This window comes from Boleophthalmus pectinirostris, unplaced genomic scaffold (assembly GCF_026225935.1).
Source record: "Boleophthalmus pectinirostris isolate CB_2022bp ecotype Guang Dong unplaced genomic scaffold, ASM2622593v1 HiC_scaffold_2, whole genome shotgun sequence".
NCBI classification, from domain to species: Eukaryota; Metazoa; Chordata; class Actinopteri; order Gobiiformes; family Gobiidae; genus Boleophthalmus; species Boleophthalmus pectinirostris.
This window is the reverse complement of record NW_026571152.1, coordinates 35,985,545-36,005,142: the sequence shown is the minus strand read 5'-3', so window position 1 is coordinate 36,005,142 and position 19,598 is coordinate 35,985,545. Positions and strand designations below refer to the sequence as shown.

The following is a 19,598-nucleotide window of genomic DNA, read 5'->3' as shown; positions in this document are numbered from 1 at the left end:
TGAACATTGACACTGTTAGGACTCTGCTAATGTCTTTTTATGTTTTATGAATGAAATAAATAAACAAAAACTGAATTGGATTTGAAATTTTAGGATTTATGTATTGTAATAAACATGGCTTACAATTATAAAAACAAATCCACTAAGACGATCGTACCAAACTGGAAGCTTCAGTGATGAAAATGTGAATATCTGAAAACCAAATCTTAATTATACCAATCAAACTTCATGCCATTTATTAAGACTTTGAATTACTTTGTGTACAAATGGGGCCAAATAAATAAACGTGCCTTGCTTTTGTTGACAGTGATCCTCCTTTTTTTAAATTATTTTCAGTTTGTGACAGACCAAGCTGACTTTTCACCTTGTCATATGTGTTTGTAAATGCATTTTAGCCTGACATTTTTGAGAAATACTTCAAAATATACATTAATTTACATATCATAATTGTATCGAGTGTAACTGTATTTAAAGATCCCATGTTGCGCTATTTTCTGAGCTTTATTATAATGTTTCCTCACCAAAAACATATCTTCTAGGGATGTAACAACAACCGAAATATCGTGATATCGTATCGTCAAAGTTCTCACAATAATATCGTGGACCATCACAGTATATCGAATTACAATATATCTTTGCTTAAATTAAGAGTTATGGTGCAGAAATAGCTAAAAAAGACAGAAAACTACATAGACCATGATCCTTTGCTCCATTTCAGTGCAGACTACAGGAAGAAATAACAGTTCTAAGCATTTTAAGTCTTAGTTCTTTGGATTAAGTCTTGTCGAGGCATTTTAAGAGGAAAAAGTGCATATTTACTTTATTTTGTTTTGTTAGTCTCCACAAAATATCGCAATAAATATCGTACCGTGAGATGTGGATCGTGAAATTATCGTACAGAGAGATTTGGATATTGCCACATCCCTAATCGTGAGCTTTCCCACGATATCGCAATAAATATCGTACTGTGAGTTTCATACCGTGACGATATCGTGAGACTTGTACGTCGTTACACCCCTAATATCGACAGTTGTGTTTTGTTGATTTGAGTTCTTCTCTCAAACTGAAAACACTCGGTTCCACCTTGTGATGTCATGCGGTAATACAGGAAGTGCTCCATTGTGTTTTTAAACTCCACACACCTTCACTAGAATCATTTGGATGATTTCAGCTCTGGAATTGCCGATCTCGACAGAATAAAAGGTAAACTGTAGCTGTTAAGTTGAGAATCACCACTACACCATCACTTCATGACATCACAAGGTGGAACAGAGCATTTTGAGTTTTGCAGATGTAGACAGACTAATAATTCAGAATTACTCAAACATGTGTGAATGAAACAAAACACGACTCCAGGTCTGTTTTTGATGAGATAACACCATTCTAACTTGACTTAAAGCTCACGTGACTTAATGCTCAAATGATACTTTATTCCTTTAATTTTATTGATGTTTTATTTAATATTTATGCAATTATATTTTTTATTTATTTATTTTATTATATACATTTTATTTACTTTATTGCATTATTTATTTTATTTTTTATATTTTTATTTTATTGTATTTTTTTTATTTATTTACGTGTCTTAAAGCTCATGTGACTTAGATATTTTATTCATTTTATTTTATTTTGTATTTATTTAATTTTATATTTATTTGATAGCATTTTTATTTATTTATTTTATTATATTTTTTTTAATTTACTTTATTGTATTATTTATTGTATTTGTTATATTTTTATTTTGTTGTATTATTTATTTATTTTTGTTTATTGATGTATTTATTTGAGCATTATTCCCGTACATTACAGTAAACGAATTGTGACTTCAGTACACAGCTGAGGTACATAAAAGAAGTAATAAAAGTAGAAGTTACTCAAACATGTGTGAAAGAAACAAAACACAACTCCAGGTCTGTTTTTGATGAGATAACAACATTCTAAGACTTAAAGCTCATGTGACTTAGATATTTTATTCATTTTATTTGATTTTATTTAGCATTTATTTAATTTGATATTTATTTTATTCTATTTTTATTAATACATTTTATTCTATATATTTTTATTTACTTTATTGTATTATTTATTTTATTTGTTATATTTTTATTTTATTTATGTATTTATTTTCTGTACATTGCAGTAAACGCATTGTGACGTCAGTACACTGCTGAGGTGCGTAAAAGAAGTAGTAAAAGTAAAAGTTACTCAGACTTGTGTGAATGAAACAAAACACAGCTCCAGGTCTGTTTACTTAGATATTTTATTTATTTTTATTTTATTTTATTTTGCATTTATTTTATTTTATATTTATTTGATTGCATTTTTATTTATTTATTTTATTACATATATTTTTATTTACTTTATTGTATATTTTATTTTATTTTTTTATATTTTTAGTTTAGAAACAAAACACAACTCCAGGTCCGTTTTTGACGACATTATAACGTGACTTAAAGCTCACAAGAGTCAGTTTTATGTAATATAGGACGTTTAACAGTGAAAATCGCGCGATATTTTGACGCGCACACGCATGACCTCTCCCCCTTCTCCGTTCTCTTGACTCATGTCCCATATTTTCTCAGTCCTCTCTGTCCTTAAACCAACATGGCGCCTCAGTGGGGGGTTCCTCCTGACAGGAAACCGCTCCAACAACAAACTTTAGAACAGGAAGTCACCTCAATCAGCCTGCATCCCAACAGTCTCACCCTCCGACTTCCACTCCTTCTCCAGTTTCCCAGAAGCCCCCCAAAAAACGTCTTTAAATAGATTAGAATAATTTAGTCCAAAAACAGGCCTCATTCTGTCAAACCACAGCAGATCTTTGACATACCTAAAATGCCTTTCTGTTGTACGCATTTGTCAAGTAACAATCAAACGGAGTCCTGCTTTGATCCCGGAAAAGTCCCACGAGAAAATGTGTAACAGGTGATCCGCCGCGGCCATTTTGAAACGCTAACGCTTTTTGACATTAATACCTATAATTGTCCAGATACGACCAGACATTCTTGAAGCTTTTCTCTTTTCTTTTTAAGGTGCACTGAGCAACTTTTCTGCATAATGTGTCTCCATGGAAATGTCATTGCCTGGGAGGATATTTTATTTATTTTATTTGATTGTATTTTGTATTTATTTAGTTTTATTTAATTTTGTATTTATTTTATTATAAATATTTAATTTACTTTATTGTATTTTTTAGCTGTATTGTTATTATTATTATTATTATTATTATTATATTTTCTTCTTCTTCGAGGGGGGTTTGGGGGAATTTAAAAAAATTGTCACATATTACTAGTAATTGGTTTTTTTTTTTTGTTTTGTTTTTTTTTTTCTGTGACATCTGCTTTATGTGCACAAAAAAATAAAATAAATAAAAATAAAAAATCCTTTGGCGAGCTACTTGGAAAGGGGTGGAGAGCTACTGATAGGCTCCCAATCATTATTATTATTATTATTATTATTATTATTATTATTATGTATTATTATTATTATTATTATTATTATTATTATTATTATTATTTATTTATTATTATTAATTTTATTTATGTATTTATTTGAGCATCATGTTCAGTGCATAACAGTAAATGCACTGTGATTTCCCCGTCTTCCATAAAAGTTTTCACATCTTGGTTAGTGTCAGCATCAGAAACGTTGAAATGAAATGAAAATGTTTGATAATCATTCGATTGTGGATGTCTTATTGTATCTTAATTCATGTTTGAATCAAATGAATTTAATCCAAGGTGTGTCAATGTCTGTGCGTCTGAGACGTCAGGTGGCGGACTCTCCACTAGAAATGTTACACAGTGCACCTTTAACACCGACACAGGTTAACAGCTTTTAACTTTTTACTTAACTTTTTACTTATTAGTTCAGTAGAGACTGGAAAAATAAGAGTGATCTGCCCCATTTTCCAGATAATCCATTAAGATTGACACTGTTATGATACTGACAATGTCTTTTTAGATTTTGTGAATGAAATAAATAAACAAAAAGAAGTAGCATTTGAAATTTTTGCATTTATGTAAAAAAAAAAAAAAAAACTGTTTACAATCATCAAAACATAAAATATGTTACACACAATACGATACATACCTCGATACACAGGCCACGATACGATACATGTCTCGATACACACGCCACGATACGATACATGTCTCGATACACACGCCACGATACGATACATGTCTCGATACACACGCCACGATACGATACATGTCTCGATACACACGCCACGATACGATACATGTCTCGATACACACGCCACGATACGATACATGTCTCGATACACACGCCACGATACGATACATGTCTCGATACAGTGCACTTTGGATTCGAGACTGTGCATTTCAATTCGATGCAATTCGATACGGTTCAATAAAAATAAAGACTAAGTCATGGCTGTGATACTAAAAGTCTTTGTTAAACCACTTCTTGTGCAAAGTTCATATAAAACACAAATATTTTACTCTTCAAAATAGTAAAAATGTCAAATGTGCCGCATAAATGAGTTTTCTTCTCTAAACAAGCAACAGAACTGTAGCTGTAACAAAATAACTGCGTAAAATATACCAAAAAATACTCTTGGTGATATATCAATACAGCAGCCCACGATATCGATACTGTATCATCACATTCAACAATACGATATAGCGATATTTCAATACTTTTGCACTCCCCTAGCAGTAATATAGTACAGTATTTGTATCGTATAGTACATATTTGATGTAAAAAGGAGTATAAAGAAAAACACTGAATGAGAGTTTGTGTCCAATCATCAGGTGTTAAGTTACTATTTTTGTGTGTTTTATTCTTAATTTTTACATTTTAGATACATAAGACATCAAATATATGAATTCTGGAGTAATATTATAGAGTACTGTATAGTAATCCATATATCTTGATTAATATATTTGGTGTCTTAAAGTAGAAATAGTAGACCTGCTTGATTATGGAAAAAATCATTATCACGATTATTTTGGTCAATACTGAAATCACGATTATTCAGACGATTATTGTTTAGTTACATGATGTATTTATTCAGCATTTCTCTCACTAAAAACACTTTGTTATTGATAATTTACGCAAAACTTTCAAAATTAAAATCGATATAAGCTACTAGGGATGTAACAATAACGGAAATATCGTGATATCGTATCGTCAGAACTCTCACAATAATATCGTATCGTACTTGCTTTTACTACACAGTAAAATGTTAAAATGCAAAATAGTGAAATGTTATTAAGCACTTTGAAAGTTATTTCTTTGGAATATGGCAGTAATGATCCACACTGAAGACTGGTCAAGGTATTTAAAAAGGAAAAAAATTGCATATGTACAGTTCTGTTAACTTGTCTAAAATATCGTAATAAGTATCGTACCGTGAGGGGCATATCGTAATAACATCGTAAAATGAGATTTGGATATTGTTACATCCCTACAGGCTACAAATATGTACCTTAAAGCAGTTTTGCGATGTTTAAGGCTGTGGTTATATTATGACGGTTTGAACAGAAGATGCAAAAGTGGCGTCGCGTCTTCACTTTTTATTAAGTGTTCAGACGAGCGTTTTCGCTGCATGCACACGATGACGCAAAAGTGTGTGGAATTCGATTGTGTTTGCATGCCAGGCGACTTGGTGGTGCTGTATGTGACGTAAACATGTACGCGACGTGAGCAGATCTGACCAGAGTTTTGCGTCTTGGGCAGTGCAGATGGAAACACTACGGCGGAGCATATTCAACTTTTCCACTCTGCAGGGTAGTTTCAGATTTTTGTGTTTTTGAGCCGCAAAAATGCCGTCTCAGTCTAAAGGAAAGGCACTTCTGATAAAATATTTTGTCACTTTTACCCGCAAACGTTCTCGTGTAAACAGGCCCTAAAACATAAAATGAATAAAATATAATTTGAACATGAAATAAGAAGCATTAGAGGGTCCAGAACACACAAATAAACACAGAGAAAGACATCTGTGGTGGCTTTAAACGCGATCGGTGTTAAAGCTGCACTGCGGATAATTTCTAGATGATTTCCCGACATTTCTAAGGCTGTGCAGGTAATTGAATTTTGATCGCGATTCTAAATTATGTCAAATGATCAAACTCATAATCAAGAGTTTATTTTGGGATATTTTTATATAAATAAGTAGATTTGTGTAATTTTTTTTTTTTAAATATAGAGATTGTAGAACAGCTGGATATATAGTTCATTTTGGATACATTTACGTTTTTCTTTGCCTTATTTCATTTTCAAAGTATCTTTGAAACTTCACAAAACTGTTCTAAGATACATATTTGTAGCCTATATTTATTTTCAATTTGAAAGTTTTGCGTAAATTAGCAATAACAGTGTTTTTCTTTTTTGAGAGAGAAAAGCTGAATAAATGTAGTCAGGCTAGTGCCCCTTAGTGCCTCCGCTCAATTTCATTTCTCTCCAGCAACTAGGTCAAGAATCAAAATACACTAGACAGTTCGCAAAAACACCAGAAGTGCAAGTTCAGGCACCAGATAATCAGCGAAGAGTCATATATTCTGTGTTGTCAACGATTCCCGAGATCGAGGATTTAAAGCCAGAAATAAAGAGAATGTTTGGTGAATTTTAACAAGGGGAGAGACATTATTGTCCTTCTTCCTACAGGATTTGGGAAAAGCTTAATATACCAGTTAGCCCTGTTAGCGGCACATTACATATGTCACCACCAAATGGCAGCGATTGGTTAAATGATTAAAAAGTACCCGCCTACTGTTGAGCAAACAAATCCTAAGGCTGCAAGGTCAGACGGTTTCTACGAAGTGAAACGAAGTAAAACCGGCTGATGGATCAGACTCGAATAAATGGATCGTGCCGCCAAAACTCTGTCACCGTCTAAACGAAAGGCACTTCCAATAAAATATTTAATCGTTGTTACCTGCAAGCGTTCTCATGTAAACAGGCCCTAAAACATGAAAAAAAAACAAAAAAAACCAAGAATAAAATATGCTTTGAACAGGAAATAAGGCAAAGAAAAACAGAAACGTATCCAAAATAGCAAAGTTTATTTTTTTAAATATAGAGATAGTAGAACAGCTGGATATATAGTTTATTTTAGATAGGTTTATATTTTTCTTTGCCTTATTTCATGTTCAAAGTATATTTAATTCATTTTATGTTTTATACATCGCAAAACTGTTTTAAGGTTCATATCTGTAGCCTATATTTAATTTTATATTTGAAAGTTTTGCGTAAATTATCAATAATAAAGTGTTTTGTTTTGTTTTTTTGAGAGAGAGAAGTGCTGAATAAATGGATCATGCCCCCAAAACTCTGTCAGCGTCTAAACGAAAGGCACTTCCAATAAAATATTTTGTTGTTTTTACCCTTAAGCAAACGTTCTCGTGTAAACATGAAAAAAAAAAAGAACAAAATATACTTTGAACTTGACATAAGGCATAAAAAAACATAAATGGATCCAAAATAAACTACATCCAGCTATCTCTATCTTGTTTATATAAAAATATCCCAAAATAAACTCGATTATTTGAGTTTGGAGATCGTTTGACACACAAATCGAAAAATCGCGATCAAAATTCAATTACCTGCACAGCCTTAGAAACGTCGGGAAATCATCTAGAAATGTTCCGCAGTGCACCTTTAACACCGATCGCGTTTAAAGCCCCCGCAGATGTCTTTCTCGGTGTTTATTTGTGTGTGTTCTGGACCCCCTAATGCTTCTGTGAATACACGGTGTCCGCTGATTGTAGAGCAGGATGTGTGGAGATGAGGGAGATGGAAAAAACAGAGAGATGGCCGTGGCCTGGGGCAAAGCTTTGGGCTGAACCTTGTCAAGGAGGAGCACGGACGGGCGAACGGAGAGGTGGAGGGCGAAGGAGGGGACGAGGTGAAGAGAAGAGGGGAGGAGGTAAGACAAAAAGAGAAAGAAAAGGTTTAATTGTCTGCTCGCTTTTTTGGGGGGGTTGCGACCGGACCGGAGGCGGCTACGAGTGCGAACAGAGCGTCAGGTTAGTCGGTGTTTGGTTTCAGCTATCACGTATACGGATCGCTTAAAGGTGCACTGTGTAACTTTTCTGGTGGAGGGTCCGTCACCTGCTTGTCTCCATGGATACTTCACTTTTCTGTCAGTTCTGCCTTCACGTTTATTCAATTACAAGTGGTTTTAAAGCTCAAAAATACCTCGAAAAACAGCATTCTGACTGTGAGCGAGGTCGCCTCTCCACAAATCTGACCTGTAATTTGCTCTAGTTTGGTCTCCATGACGATAGAAAGGTTGAATACCAGAAAAGTTACACCGTGCACCTTTAATAATAATAATAAAATAAAAAAACAGACATTATTATTATTGTCATTAGGCCTGTAAAGATGATTACTATATCGACTTACTTGTTAAAGCTGCATTACGTAACTTTCCTGGTATGAGTCCAGCACCTGATTGCATCTATGGAGATACACTAAGGAGATTGCTTTCTGGAATGTGCCACAGTATGGCATTAAACTTGCTTAATATTTAATTAAAGTGTGTTTTTTACAGTAAAAAATACATTGAAAAATATGAATTCTACCGCTTCGTCTAAAAGTCTTAAAAGTCTTAACATGAAACATTTGTCCTCAAAACAGTGAAAATGTCAAATGTGTCCAATAAACGAGTTTTCTTCCTCTAAACCAGCAACAAAACTGTAGCACTGTTACAAAATAATGAAGTAAAATACACCAAAAAAATACTCTTGGCGATATATCGATACAGCAGCCCACGATATTGATGCTGTATCAGCACATTGAAAAAGACGATACACTGATATTTTGATATTTTTGCATGCCCCTAGTCTCCGTGGAGATAAATACGGTTCATATTATGAAACTGAAACTGTGAAACTGAAACTGGGTTGTATTAAGATAAAATTTGAGCTACAGAGGGGTGTAACATTTCACTGATTCTGCCCTATATTTTTGCCTCTCTTTTGTCTTTTAATCATTCTGTATTTAAAACTGTTACTGGGATTATCCTGCTTTATTTGTCCTAGTTTCAATACTATAATTTATCTCTCTGGGCGATGTTTTCACAATATGCATCTCAAGGTCCGATATTTACTGCAATAACAAAACTGTGAATATGTTACTGTTTCCTCTTAAAGACTTAAACCAAAGAACTAAGCTTTAAAAGTGTTTAGAACTGTTATTTCTTCTTGTAGTCTGCACTGAAATGGAGCAAAGGATCATGGTCTATGTAGTTCCCTCTGTTCTTTTAGCTGTTGCTGCGCCATAACTGTCAATTTAAGCGAAGAGACTTGTGATTCGATATATTGTGAAGGTCCAAAATATTACTTCAAACTGTGTGACGGTGACAGACCAAGTGTTTGAACTCAACTATGACATAATATAGAGAAAATATAATAATAATAAAATCATAAAACATACACGTCATTTAACATTTACTTCAAAATTTAAAACTGTCTTTCTGATGTTATTGATACTAATACTAATGATACTAATATTAATACTGGTGTTATTGATACTAATGCTGATGATACTGATACTGATACTGGTGTTATTGATACTAATGCTGATGATACCGATACTGATACTGGTGTTATTGATACTAATGCTGATGATACTGATACTGATACTGGTGTTATTGATACTAATACTAATGATACTAATATTAATACTGGTGTTATTGATACTAATACTGATGATACTGATATTAATACTGATGATACAGTATTAGTATTAATACTGGTGTTATTAATACTAATACTCATGATACTGATACTAATACAGATGTACTGATGATACTGATATTAATACTGGTGTTATTGATACTAATGCTGATGATACTGATACTGATACTGGTGTTATTGATACTAATACTCATGATACTGATACTAATACAGATGTACTGATGATACTGATATTAATACTGGTGTTATTGATACTAATACTCATGATACTGATACTAATACAGATGTACTGATGATACTGATATTAATACTGGTGTTATTGATACTAATGCTGATGATACTGATACTGATACTGGTGTTATTGATACTAATACTCATGATACTGATACTAATACAGATGTACTGATGATACTGATATTAATACTGATGATACAGTATTAGTATTAATACTGGTGTTATTAATACTAATACTAATACTAATGATACTGATACTAATATTGATGATACTGATATTGATACGGGTGTTATTGATATTAATGCATTAAGTATAACTATTTTTGTGACGTGTTTTAGTATGAAACAAATGCGTAAGTCAATTTGAATAAAGCCACTACACTCTCATTCTGTTTTTTTTATTTTTTTTATAATTTCCAAATTTTTACTACTTTCTACACTTTTTATACACACATAAGACATCAAATACATGAAGTAAGTAAGTTATATGGAATTATGTATGTGTGTATGTTTAATAGGGACGTAATGATGATATCCAAATACGATTTTATCAGGATATGCATCTCACGGTACGATATTTATTGCGATATTTTGGAGAGGCTGAAATAATTGTAGATAGGACACCTTTTTGCTTTTAAAATACCTTGACAAGATTTTGGTGTGAATTATTTCCGTCATAATCTCAAGAATTCAAGTAAAACACATATTTCTTCATGTTGTCTGCACTGAAATGCATCATGGGATACGTAGTTCTCTATGTTTATAAGCTGTTCCTACTATAAAACAACACATTTAAGTGAAAGAACTTGTAATTTGATATATTGTGACAGCTCATGATATTATTGTAAGACTTTTGACGATACGATATCATGATATTTCAGTTTTTGTTGCATCCCTAATGTTTCAGGACAGTATAACCACTATGAACCTACACTACAAGTCAAAAGTTTGGACACACTCTCTCTCATTCTTTGCTTTTCTTTTTTCCCCCTTTATGTTTACCACTTTCTACATTTTATATACATCCTGAAGACATCAAATACACGTTATATAGATAAACATACGGTCTGGTCACAGTATATAGAGAGCGGGTCTCCATATTAGAACAATACTTCCTTCTGTAGTGCGGCTTTACGTTTGTTGTTTCCGCACCATTGTTGGAATCCTTCTGTATTATTGCAGGACAGTTCTGTTACCGAACTATAACAGTGACTCTTTGTTCGCACTTGCAAATAGTTCATATAGTTTAAGGTAAAATGTCTGAAAAAACGCAAAATAAAGCGCTTTGTGTTCGATTAGAAGAGCGGGATTGGGATTAAATAAGTTTTCTTCTTCCCACTCCTTTTTGGACCAATTGTTTTACTTTTTGTTGTTGTTATTATTTGTGCTATGATTTCATTAAAGTTATATTCTATTGTAAAATTTCGTACTCCTCCAAAATAAAACAAATAATCCAATATATTAAAGTAAAAAGTGAAATAACTCTCTAATTCTAACTCTCTTTTCGACAAAGCAAAGGATGGCTACTTTAAGGATTTTCGCAGTATAATTTCATTTATTTTACTTCATATTTTTGCGCATCATCACAGACTTGGGCCTGTTGTGACATTTTGCACAATTAGTTTTATTTCATTGTTTAATATTTTGTGTTTTTATTGGTTTATTGGTTTTATTGGAAAGCAATTTGGTCACCTTGAACATTGTAAAGAGCTCTATAAATGAAGTTTGATTGATATTTTTGATGAATTCTGTGTATATCAAATGTAGAAAGTAGTAAAAATAAAGACTGTGTGTTCAAACTTTTGACTCATAATGTATAGAATTATGTACTAAAGAAAAAAAGTGAACTAAAAAATGTTTACTTTGAGGATTTGAGGAAAATGTAGTAGTGTTATTTCACTTTCTTTAATTCAAGCACATTAAATCCTTGCTCAGAACTCACCTTTTCTCCTTTTGGCATTTGTCCAGAGTTAGAAAGAGAAACCTTGGCACTTAGCTGTTGTTATTATTACTATTTTTATAATTATAATTCCTTTTGTTTTGCTTATTGTATGTTTTATTCCACTGTAAATGTCGTTCGGCACTTCGGTAAGCATTGGCTGTTTTAAATGTGATTTGATTTGACATTTATCTCACTTTTTTTAGTATTTGATGTCTGCAGTATGTATCTAAAATCTAGAAAGTAGTGAAAATAAAGAGGAAAAAAGGAATTTGTGAGGGTATGTCCCAAACTTTTACTGGTTTTGTCATCACACACACACTGTCTTTTTTGTAAAACACACACACTTTTCACTCACGTTTCTTCCTTTCTATTGTTTTGTGCGTCTGTGCAGTTGTATTTACTATAACATGGCCTGATATTTGTACATTTACCTGCTAAAATGTGGTTTTATTTGTATTTATTTTACATTTTGCAGGTTAAAGCTTGGAATACACAATGAAAAAACTGTCACTTTTCATCAGACTCTGCCCCCAATTATCTGAAAAGAGAAACATGACGTAATATGGAAATGCAAACTAAAACAAAACAACATAAAAATAGAAATACAATGTGTTTTTAATAACTAAAACACACAGAACGCCATAGTAATGTTCACAAATTTCATAAAAGAGATCACTTATTTGAGAAAAATGATGTCGTAAACTCAAATATTTTTATCGTTTATAACTTTTTGAGACTGATTCTACAACTGTCTTGGAAAACTGTCTTTTAACCATTAAAGTGTTTTCTTAAATGTTGTTTAAAACTACATTTGGCCTTGTGTAGCGTCCAAGTCATGAGTGATAACAAGCAGAAGGCTCTTTCTTTAATATAATACAAATATATACACAAAATATTTCTTAGAAGATTCAAAAACTATGATTATTATTGTCTCAACACACTGTATGTCAACATAAGGGAGGGTGATAGTGATAAAAATGTATATCTCTGTAGTTTATGTGTTAGAATGTTCTAGTTGAGTTGTTTTTTAATCAACTATTTTTATTTTTCATTTTATTTTTTTTTAAACAATATACCAGATTTGTAAATTTCTTCAAAACAGCGTTCATAATCTTAGTGATCGTTTTCATATAGTGCACACCTCTGTCTCAGTTTTGTTTTACGGATGTTAAAATCTGAAATTGTAATATTTGTTTTGTTTGTTGATGGCCACATATAACGTGGTTAAAGAAATAAACACTTAAGTTTACATTCCACATCAATATTAAAAACCCTCAACCGCATTTTTTACTTTCTCCTCACACTTCTCTTCACGAACATTTATTTGGACAAAGCCTCATGTGACCTCTTCCCCACCTGACCTTTGACCCCTGTAAAACTGTCAATCTTCTTTTTCAAAGCGTTGACGGAGCTGAACGTTCAGTCCTGCTTCGTGCTCGTTGGTTTATCTGTGATTTGTCTATATTCTGTAAAGACGTAGTGGTTCAGACTGCGGAGCCGGGGTGCACGGGTTCGTGTTGGGAATGGGACACCCCAAAACCCTGGAACACGACCGCAGCTGCTGCATGATTGCCTAGCAACGAGGAGGTGATGGACGCAGCCTGAAGATGGATGGCCACCATAAATCACCGAGTGTGTAGGAGGCAGAAGCCACAGAGGAACAGGACGAAAAAACAAAACAAGAGTTTTTTTTTGTTTTTTTTTTCTTCAGGAGCAGCCGTGGAGCTGGCCCTGGCCTGACCTCTCACTGTACTCTTTTATTCATGATTGTGTAGGGCAAAGGGACACGCCAAGGTAGTCATTACAATCAGTCTCATCTGAAGATATTCACACATACCAATAATCTCCAAAAACACTCTGCCTGTATCCTCTCACTTTTATGGCTCCACTCACTTTCTGAAGACGATAATAATGATCGACTATACCTTTCATAAAAACAACCCTCCAGGCAAGGCAATCTGGGTAGTGTAGTTCGGGATAAACATCCCTGGGCTATCTGATTATGGCCTACTGCTGCGGCGCTGGTGTCTAGTAACACTCAGAGAGAGGGCTCAGTCATCCATCACACAGTGAGTGTCTGTCTCAGGCTTTCCACCCTGCTTCTCCTCGTCCTGGCTCCAGTTACAGCCATACACGGCCGGCCTAAATAATATTCTTCATGATAAATGGCACTATAAGCCTGGTATCCATCATTAATCTGATTTTTAAAGAAGCATCCATCTTGGAGAGAGCCTGTTAGGGCCACGGGAGAGGCGAGCGGCCGGGTTCATTTAAAGGCCAGGCAGCTGCATGACTGATACCTGTCAGCTCCGCTCATCAGGGAGAGGCACACATCTACACACACATTAAACACTGACGCCATATGGACCAGTGCACACACAGCTCAGGGGCCCTGTGCACAGGCTCACAGCACACACACAAACAGGATCATTCTTATTAGGGTTACAAAACATTTCTCCACTTCATACAGACATGTCACAGCGACGTGTCACACAAGAACTCTGTGTCACTCATCAAAACACAAGTCGGTGTAACTCAATCTGCTCTGTCATCTCCAAAACATCTCCCTCCCAAACGGCTCTCCTCTTGGGCCCAAGGAAACTCATTTTATCCTGGAAAAGCTGGGAGACGCAGACAGGCAGACAGTGACAGTGTCTCCACTGACTGCACCTCATTCTCCATTCCTGTCCTGTTCTTTGTTGCTCTGAGTCCAGTCTCTGTCTTGTTTTGTGCTCTCTCTCTCTCCTCCTGCCCCTGCCTCCCTCCTCTGTGTGTCTGCTAAAGCCTGCTTGATAAATGACACACGTCACAGTGTCAGGAGCGAAGGGTGGGTCAGTGATAAATGAGCGTGTTGAAAAGGAAATCGGCTCTGTGGCATGGCCGCCCTATTCTCCTCCTGGATTGGGTTTCAGGACCCCTAAAGACCAGAGCGGCTCAGCTTCCCCCCGAAAACAGCACACACCCCGCCTGGCTCTGGGACCAGGAGGGGACCGGCCTGGTCCGATTGTCACCACAGTGCAGCTGCATCTATCACAACAACACTGGGACTATTTTTACAAAGAGCCAGACAACAGTCGGTCTGAAAAAGCTCCAGTGAAAGACCACTGAAAGTACGGCTACAGCTTTTCTATTTGTGACACTACTACTGCACTTACACTGCTCTCTCTGCTCTTCAATGGCTATCCCTGTGGCCTGACATCTGCCAAGTGAGTGTTAAAAAGGAGAAGGCCCATTTCAGCGCCCCCGCACTGCTCTCCTCCTCACCCCCCTCTCCTCACCCCCCTCTCCTCTCCCTGGCAGAGTGGCACTGTTATCATTACACAGATTTATGGAGTCAGGGCCTGTGGCAAAAACAAAAAGGCATCTGTCAATACCTGTGGGAAACGCTCCATCAGGCCCTGTACACACCACTCATTAGCTATGCACTTATCAGACACATAGATCACAGACGTGACTCAAGCTCGCCGCCATCTCGGACTTTCATTAGCAATGAGGCCAAAAGACTTTTCTGGGCTCGCACCTGCAAACAGAACGGCAGAGGGAGGGGCGCGGGGCAGTTAAAGAAGGCTAAACACAGTCAGCCCGTATGTCAGTTTAACTATTCCACTGTCCCCTGCTGGCTCTGTCAGGATTTCACACATAAACAACAGGAAGGCAGCCTTGAGATAACAACGGCTCACTTAATTTCACTTTAGTGGCCTCGTGCATGTGTCCACAGTGTGCGCCATAAACACTGTAGCTCTCTTTTTAGGCAAATGTCTGCACCAGTAAAGACTGACGAGAAACTGGAAGGAAATCTTAACGGCTTCTAAGAATTATGGTCTGACCTCTGCAGGTGGTCTACAGTTACAATTCCTTTCATCACTATTACAAGCCAAACACACATACGCACTCTAAGCTCAAAGCTAACAAATCAGACGAGGCTGATTCCAGCTCACACACTCACTCTCACACACACACACACACACGCACACACACACGCACACACACACACACACACACACACACACACATACATGAGTGATGGCTGCCAGTCTGGCAGCTGGCGTCCTGACCCTGCAGAAAGACGAGACTGCTGTGGAGACAGGCCCAAACCAAACAGCTCTGTCACAGGAACTGGTCCAGGCTTTATAAAAGCAACCTACAGTATTATGTCATGTGTGTCTCCGAGGAGCCTTTGACCTGTGCTAACGCTAAAGGCACACTGCAGCATACTGTACGCGTTAGACATTCCTCTTAAACAGCAGCGTCGAGGTTCACGTGTTGTGTAGCTGATGCCGAATTTCTAGGCATTTTCAGTTTGTACATGAGCAGCTGCAGACGAGGTGTGAGGAGGACGTGTGTATTTGTCCTGTTTACGTGGCCCACTGCCCTCTGTTGTTAAGAGCACTCAGACCTGACCCAGGTACGCAGCCCATTTGTCACCCGCAGCGGAAAATTGAGTTACAACACTACCAAAGGCGAGCTCTCTGTGTAATATCAAGTTGATTACATCAAAGTGGTGGCAAACCTCATTGGGGTGGGCACCTCGAGCTTGTCATCTCCAATCACAGGGGCTGTCAGGACTCCATCAGACTCATGGCTAATTGGACTAACGCTAATGAAGCAGGCAAAACAAGTTTTGTAGAGCAGAGAAGGCCCTCTCGCTGGAGGAAGCAGGGGAGGGTTTATGTTAGAGAGACAATGAGAAAGCAATGGGCTGGTGGAGGGGGGCAGATTTTTCATGCAAGTCTCAAGGTTGCAGTGGGCAGACTCTCCCCCTAAGTCCCTAATCAAGGCCCATCATCTGTCATCCTTTTCTTTGCTCTCTCTATCACCATGCTCTGTGCTGCAATCAATTCATCATCAGCCTTTGTGTGCCACTGAACAGTTGACAACTTTATAACTTGCAGCTGCACAGGCTGAGTGACAGGGGTGGAAGGGGAGCACGAAAAAATGAAGAAATGAATAGATGAATGAATGAACAAAGAGGCATGGTTTCAGGGAGAAAAGTTGTTTTCTAAAAACACAAAACGATCCATATTACAGCCTTTTATTCTTCTTCGACAACAGAGACGCAGTCGTGCAGTAAGGGAGGAGAGAGGAGGAGATGGAGAAAAAACATCCCTCACTGATCTCAAATCAGAAAGCTTTCAGTCATTCTTTATGTGCTCCCCGCGGCCACTCTGAGCCAGTGAGCATGTACATTAGGCTGGGGCATTTTGATGAAATAAAAGCCCAGGCCAGCTTATGGCTAAACAGAATGGGAGCACTCACTCAGCCTGTCTCTGATTGACCATTAAAGCCATTGATGAATGGGCCTGTCAGGGGAGAGACAATTAAATCAAACATGAAACAAAGCCGTTGTGACGGCCCAGTCTGACAGAGCAAACCCATTCCTCCCCTCCATTACATAGCGCACGGCTCCTTTTACAACCCCTAACCCACTGCACCCTCCCTCCCGCTCAGCGCTCTCCCACCGAAACAAGTGTGCACATGGCAGTGTGATGTTCTCTGCTGGAAGACTGCGCGTCTGTTTGTGTGCATGATGTCTGACTGTGAAACCACTTTGTCCCCCTTCTCTCACTCTTTTCTGACTCACTTGACCATCAAGAGTCTGGCTGTGTGTCTGCGTGCACTCAAACTACGGGCCCTTTCACTGTGACGTCAGGGGCCCGGAGCACATGGTGGGAAGTGATTTTCTGATGCAAATCGGGGAGGATCAGATCAAAGCCGCATGACAGCCAATCAATCAACCGTCAAATCCGACATGGCAACTGTCGATTATGGCTCCTTCCAGCTCACAAAACTCCATTGTCTGTCCACAAATTGTTTATCTTTTACTTGGGCGAGTAGAAAGGACAAAAAGAGGCAAAGCTCTTTCTCTCGCCCCAGAAAAGAAAATGCCCTTGGTGTGAATGCGCACCGGGATCTTTACGGTCCTCGTGCTACGCCTCACGCGCTTTCTAACAATAAGAAAATAAACTTTTATCCAACAGGAGTTCGAGCAGCACAAATACTATATTATTGTCACTATGTACACAGTGAACGGTGTAACTTTTGGAGGAGCAGCGAGCGAAAGTTAGACGCGCCGAGCAGCAAACCAAATAAGAGCAGAGCGCAGAATAACGTTGTTGTAAAACGGCGACTGTTGCCGTAATAAAAGCACCGACAGAGTTGGAGAGTCAAGTGAAAACGGAAATGCAATGACAGTAAACAGGTCTTCACAAAACAAAGGTAACACCCGCAGCTTTACGCTATCCAAGAAATCATTTTACGCATGTTACAACATACCTGGAGCGCGTTTGGGCGCTTCTTGTTTCCTTCTTGGCATTTTGATCCGGATGATTCGGTGAAACTCTTGTTTTAGTGAATAAAGCCTCGCGTTATCCGGGAAGATCCACCTCTATTCAAAGAGACTCACGCCTTCGTTTAGTAAACTGCATGACACCGGGGAGTCCGACGGACAGGAAACTAAAATCATGGTCACGAATAGCACGGAGCAGTCAAAGTCAGCGGAAACATAGAGACGTGAAGGTGGAGGAGGAACGTCTCTGCGGCGTGAGATCGCGTCAAAAACACAAGCGCCGATAGCGCGTCCACCGCGGCTGCTTCTTCTGGCAACAGGCAAAGTTGAGGGATAAGAGCGATGATCGCGTCACTCACAGTGGGAGAATGGGTAAACCCACCACGCGGTTAACTCTTTAGTTGTCAGAGGGCGGACACTACGAGCTCGAGTCCTCCTCCTACCGCTGTCTTTACAGGAATCACAGCCTGGGAAAGAAGAGACACGGTATTAGCGCGTTATTACGCAGCTCCAGCGCAGACCGGCTCAGCTTTTCACTCATTTTAACAACACAAACCTGAGCAGAGGTAAAGGTAAAGACAAACTTACCACGAGGCTTTTTTAATCAACAATATAACGGAAAACTACAGCACAACCTTAACATGGCGAAATTCTGTTCACCATAACATCTGAATCAGGCATGTTGTAATAATATTGACGCATTTATAACCCATGAGACAGCTTTTCATTGGAAATAAGCAACAGACAAAATCATAATAAATAAACATTTAACAGGAACCGTGAAGGTGACTGGATTTTCTACTGTAAACCGGCTAAAACACTATTTTAGTGTGTGGAAACTTACCCAGCACGAAAACAATAATTAACAGACTATTAACATAACATCCTGAGCAGAGAAGAAGAGAAGCCCCTCCCACCTCCCCACCTCCCACCTTCCCCTGCCTTTAAGAGAACAGAGCCCGGGTCCCTGTCACTTTAACAACATGAAATTACAACCCAAATGGGATGTCAGGGGTTAGCAGTGTCTCCAGGAGAACTATGTGAATATATTTCCTCCTATGGACTTGGCCCCATGGTGACCTCCCCCTGGAACAAGAAGTAACCCGGTGATTGGCGCTTTTACGGCCAAATTAAAGTGTCTCGAGCCGGGCAAAAGGGAGCAGGAGAAAGCGGGGGCCTTCCTAAAATTAGTGAACCATCATGATGACAGAACATTACAGGGACATGGTGTCATCCAGCTACTGTATCGATTAACCCATAAATACGATACGGCCAGGGTGAGGTGCTTCCGCGAGGCTCACATATGAAGTTATCTGTCTCGCTCGGAGTTAAAACATAATTGTGATCCATTCCATGTCAACGTTTATCACCGAAGGACATTAAAAAAAGACAGTGTTTAGTGAAATGCAGCTTTTGATTTATCTTATTTCACGTTTTGGATGTGTGGCGGCGTCGGAGCTCATTTTTTACG

The 19,598-nt window shown here is 37.5% G+C and overlaps 1 protein-coding gene across 1 annotated transcript in view; it reads right to left on the bottom strand.

Moving 5' to 3' along the window:
* tshz3a (teashirt zinc finger homeobox 3a) overlaps nucleotides 1–18,578 on the bottom strand; it is a 41,173-nt gene extending 22,595 nt beyond the window's left edge. Inside the window, 1 exon segment of the mRNA XM_020926056.2 lies at nucleotides 18,115–18,578. Within this exon segment, the coding sequence (XP_020781715.2) occupies nucleotides 18,115–18,154 (40 nt within the window). The 5' untranslated portion in view covers nucleotides 18,155–18,578.
* Nucleotides 18,579–19,598: the final 1,020 nt, after the last annotated feature.